The sequence below is a fragment of the Dasypus novemcinctus genome, chromosome 15 (genome assembly GCF_030445035.2).
Source record: "Dasypus novemcinctus isolate mDasNov1 chromosome 15, mDasNov1.1.hap2, whole genome shotgun sequence".
Lineage (NCBI taxonomy): Eukaryota > Metazoa > Chordata > Mammalia > Cingulata > Dasypodidae > Dasypus > Dasypus novemcinctus.
Genome location: NC_080687.1, coordinates 11234856 through 11238417, shown reverse-complemented (window position 1 = coordinate 11238417; position 3562 = coordinate 11234856). Strand labels below are relative to the sequence as shown.

The 3562-nt window shown below is 66.3% G+C and overlaps 1 protein-coding gene across 1 annotated transcript; it reads left to right on the top strand.

Moving 5' to 3' along the window:
• The first annotated feature begins 697 nt into the window (after window positions 1–697).
• Window positions 698–1881, top strand: GSX1 (GS homeobox 1). Its single transcript, XM_004458522.3, has 2 exons — window positions 698–1112; window positions 1502–1881. Exons 1-2 carry the CDS (start codon window positions 698–700, stop codon window positions 1879–1881), a joined length of 795 nt encoding a protein of 264 aa, XP_004458579.3.
• The last annotated feature ends 1681 nt before the right edge of the window (window positions 1882–3562 follow it).

Genomic DNA, 3562 nt, shown 5'->3' with positions numbered 1-3562 from the left:
GGACGCACCGCGCAGGGCTGGGGGCACTGAGCGAGGCAGCAGGCTCTTGGGGAACAGGGGGAGATGAAAACGGGAAGGGGCTGAGGCTGAGTGTGCGGAGGAGAGGGGGCAAGAGGCTACCCGTGGGGGTCTGTGGAAGCGCAGCGGCGGGGATGTAAAATCAATAAGATAAACGGGCCGATCGCGAATGCAAAGCCAAAGGGGAGGAAGGAATAAAGAGAAAGAAAAGAATATTAAATCGCGAGAGAATGAGAAAATAAACCCGCAAAAGGGAGAGGAGGGGGCCAGGGCGCCTGTTACGGCGTGGGTGGGGTTGACAAGAATAGAGTACATTATGCAGTTCATTTAGTTAACAAGTGAAATAATGAGGAAGCGTGCAGAGTGAATGCCAAGAGAAAAGGCACAAAAACCCTATTGAGAGGCCCCGGCCGCTCCTGGCGTAGCCCATCACATGGCAATAGTCCTATTTAAGCGGCGCCGCCGGCGCCTTTCAGCACCACTAGCGCTGGCCAGCACCCTGCGCGCTCGGGGCGGTGCCCGCGGCGTCCGCGCCTCGCGCCGCAGCCGCAGCCTCCGCAGCCGCGCTCCGCCTCCCCCGCCGCCGCAGCTGCGGGCCGCCGCGGTCCGGAGGATCCCGCCGAGAACCCCGGCGTGTGCGGGGCGCGGGCTGGCGGCGGGGCGGCCGCGCGCTGGGGCCATGCCGCGCTCCTTCCTGGTGGACTCGCTGGTGCTGCGCGAGTCGGGCGAGAAGAAGGCGCCCGAGGGCAGCCCGCCACCGCTCTTCCCCTACGCGGTGACCCCGCCGCACGCGCTGCACGGCCTGTCGCCGGGCGCCTGCCACGCGCGCAAGGCCGGGCTGCTGTGCGTGTGCCCGCTCTGCGTCACCGCCTCGCAGCTGCACGGGCCGCCTGGGCCGCCCGCGCTGCCGCTAATCAAGGCGTCCTTCCCGCCCTTCGGCTCGCAGTACTGCCACGCGCCCCTGGGCCGCCAGCACTCGACTGTGTCGCCCGGGGTCGCGCACGGGCCGGCCGCCGCCGCCGCCGCCGCCGCCGCGCTCTACCAGACCTCCTACCCGCTACCCGACCCCAGGCAGTTCCACTGCATCTCCGTGGGTAAGCGGGACCGCCGAGGTGGGGACAGGGCGGAGGTTATCCGAGGCGGGTTGGCCTCGAAACGAACTGGGAAAGGGGGATCCTGGGCGTTCGGGGGCCCTGAGGGGTGGGGGTGGTGCTCAGGGATGTGTGAGGACGGAGGCCCGCGACAGGACGTCCTGGAGGGAGCTCCCGGGGGAGTGAGGGCCGGGGTCCTCCGCAAGGGGTGCCAGGGCGCGGTGACTCCAGGAGGATCTGAGTGTCGGTGATCACACAGGTGCGGATCGTGTTGGGTGAAAGGGGTGGGTAAGAGACCCAAGTCCTGGGACTTGCAGCTGCCGCCCAGCAGGAGCTCCGGCCCCAGTGCTGGGGTCTGACCGCTTGCTTCTCTGCACCCCTCCGTCCCCCAGACAGCAGCTCGAGCCAGCTGCCCAGCAGCAAGAGGATGCGCACAGCCTTTACCAGCACGCAGCTGCTGGAGCTGGAGCGCGAGTTCGCCTCCAACATGTACCTGTCCCGTCTGCGCCGCATCGAGATCGCGACCTACCTGAATCTGTCCGAGAAGCAGGTGAAGATCTGGTTCCAGAACCGCCGAGTGAAACACAAGAAGGAGGGCAAGGGCAACAACCACCGCGGAGGCGGCGGAGGCGCGGGGGTCGGCGGGGACGCACCGCAAAGCTGCAAGTGCGCGTCGCTGTCCTCAGCCAAGTGCTCGGAGGATGACGACGAATTACCCATGTCTCCGTCCTCCTCCGGGAAGGACGACCGGGATCTCACGGTCACTCCCTAGGCGCGCGCCTCCCTCCATCGCCCACCCCCCGCCGTCCCTGCGTCTCTAAGACAGGCCCGGGTGCACAGCGCCGGTTTTGGGACACCCGCTGCCAAACAGCCTCCACGCACGGATTTGGCACTGCTTTGCGGAGGTCCCCGGCCCTGGGCGGCGCTGAGAGCTTGGCAGGGGTCTGGCGCTGGTATCCCCGCCCCAGGGCCTGCCACCGACCGCGGCGAGCTCCAAACTGTGAACACTGCAAGCTCTCGAGCCCTCCTCCGGTGCGCAGCCCAGCGGCCCCCGCGGGTTCGCCGGCCCCAACCCAGAGCCCTGCTGGCCGCCAGCGCCTCCTCACCTGCCCTCTCTGGGCTGGCTCGCGTTTCCCTTGTCTCTCTACTCTCTGCCAGCGGTCAAGTTCACCCTTCTACTCTCGGATGCGCCTTGCCCCCCCCCCCCTTTTTTTTTTACTTTTTTCTCTCTCCCCCCTCCAGTTCTGTGGCTGTTTATCCAGCTCACACCCACATACACAGTTATGAATTCCTCTTTCTTTTTTTCTTTTCCCTTTCTCTTTCCCTCCTTAGGGAACCTCCTCGAAGCTCAGCGGGTCAGTTTGTGCACAGATCGGGCTTCCCCGCGTGCAGCCTGCGCGACTCCTCTCACAGGAGAGAAAACGTGTCGCCCGTGGTATCCGTGCCAGGAAACCGTTCCACTTGGTTTCTAACACACCCTGCACTCACCAAACCCAGGCCTTGCTCCCCTTTTCTGCCCACCTCAGGCTCTCCTCCCCCCCCCCCCCCCCCCCCCGCCCAGGTCCCGGCCCGCCCCGGCTTAGCTCTGTAATTGTACGGCCTCTGTAATACCAGAAGATATTTATTTATTTATTTATGTACAAAATTTTAAATAAACTTTTTTTTTTCTTAGAAATGCCCGTGGCTCTGGACCCTGAGGCCTCCGCTCAGGAATGGACAGGCCCCGGCCTGGGCTGGGGTCGCTCCCTGCGGCTGCAGCGGCTCGGAGACAGGGTTTCAGGACGAAGCCTGCTCCTCGCCTCGCGCTCCGCCAGCCCCTCCCCGCACCCAGCGCCCCGCGGGGACCCGGGCGCGCCGCGGTTCTCCTCTGCAGCTCGCGCCTGGCGCACACGCTGCCGGGGCGCGCGGGGAGCCGGGCCAAAAGGGAAGGCGGGAACTCCGAGGCGCCTGAGATCCGACCCCTGAAACGGCCACCTCCAGTGGGGACGCGGCCCCCCCCCCCCCCCCCAGCGTGGGGTTTCGCGGTCCGGACGGCGGTCCCCAAGGGCAGCGGCCATCCTCTGCGGGCGCGAGAACTCTGGCCTTCGTGGCGCTCGGAGTGATCAGGATTCGTTAGGGAGAGATTCCCAGGCGGCGGGGTGGCGCGGCCTCCTCTCGCCAGGGACCCCTCGCTTTGCTTTGCGGTAGATCCCGTCGGCGCAGTCGTGGGTCGCTGTCCTCGCGGAACCCGGCTTCCGAGGACGCGGCGCGATCTCCGCGCCTGAGTGGCAGGAGATGGCGTCCTGGGGCGCTCGTCTTCTCACGGAGCCTCGTTCCAATTCCACAGCCCACTCGGACTTAGACTCCTCACCCCAACCCTTTTGGGGACGTATGCGGGGCTTTTTATGCGCTGAGTTGGGAGCGCAGGGGGCGCGCGAGCTTCCTCCCCCGCCGGCGCAGTGCTCCTGCCGCCG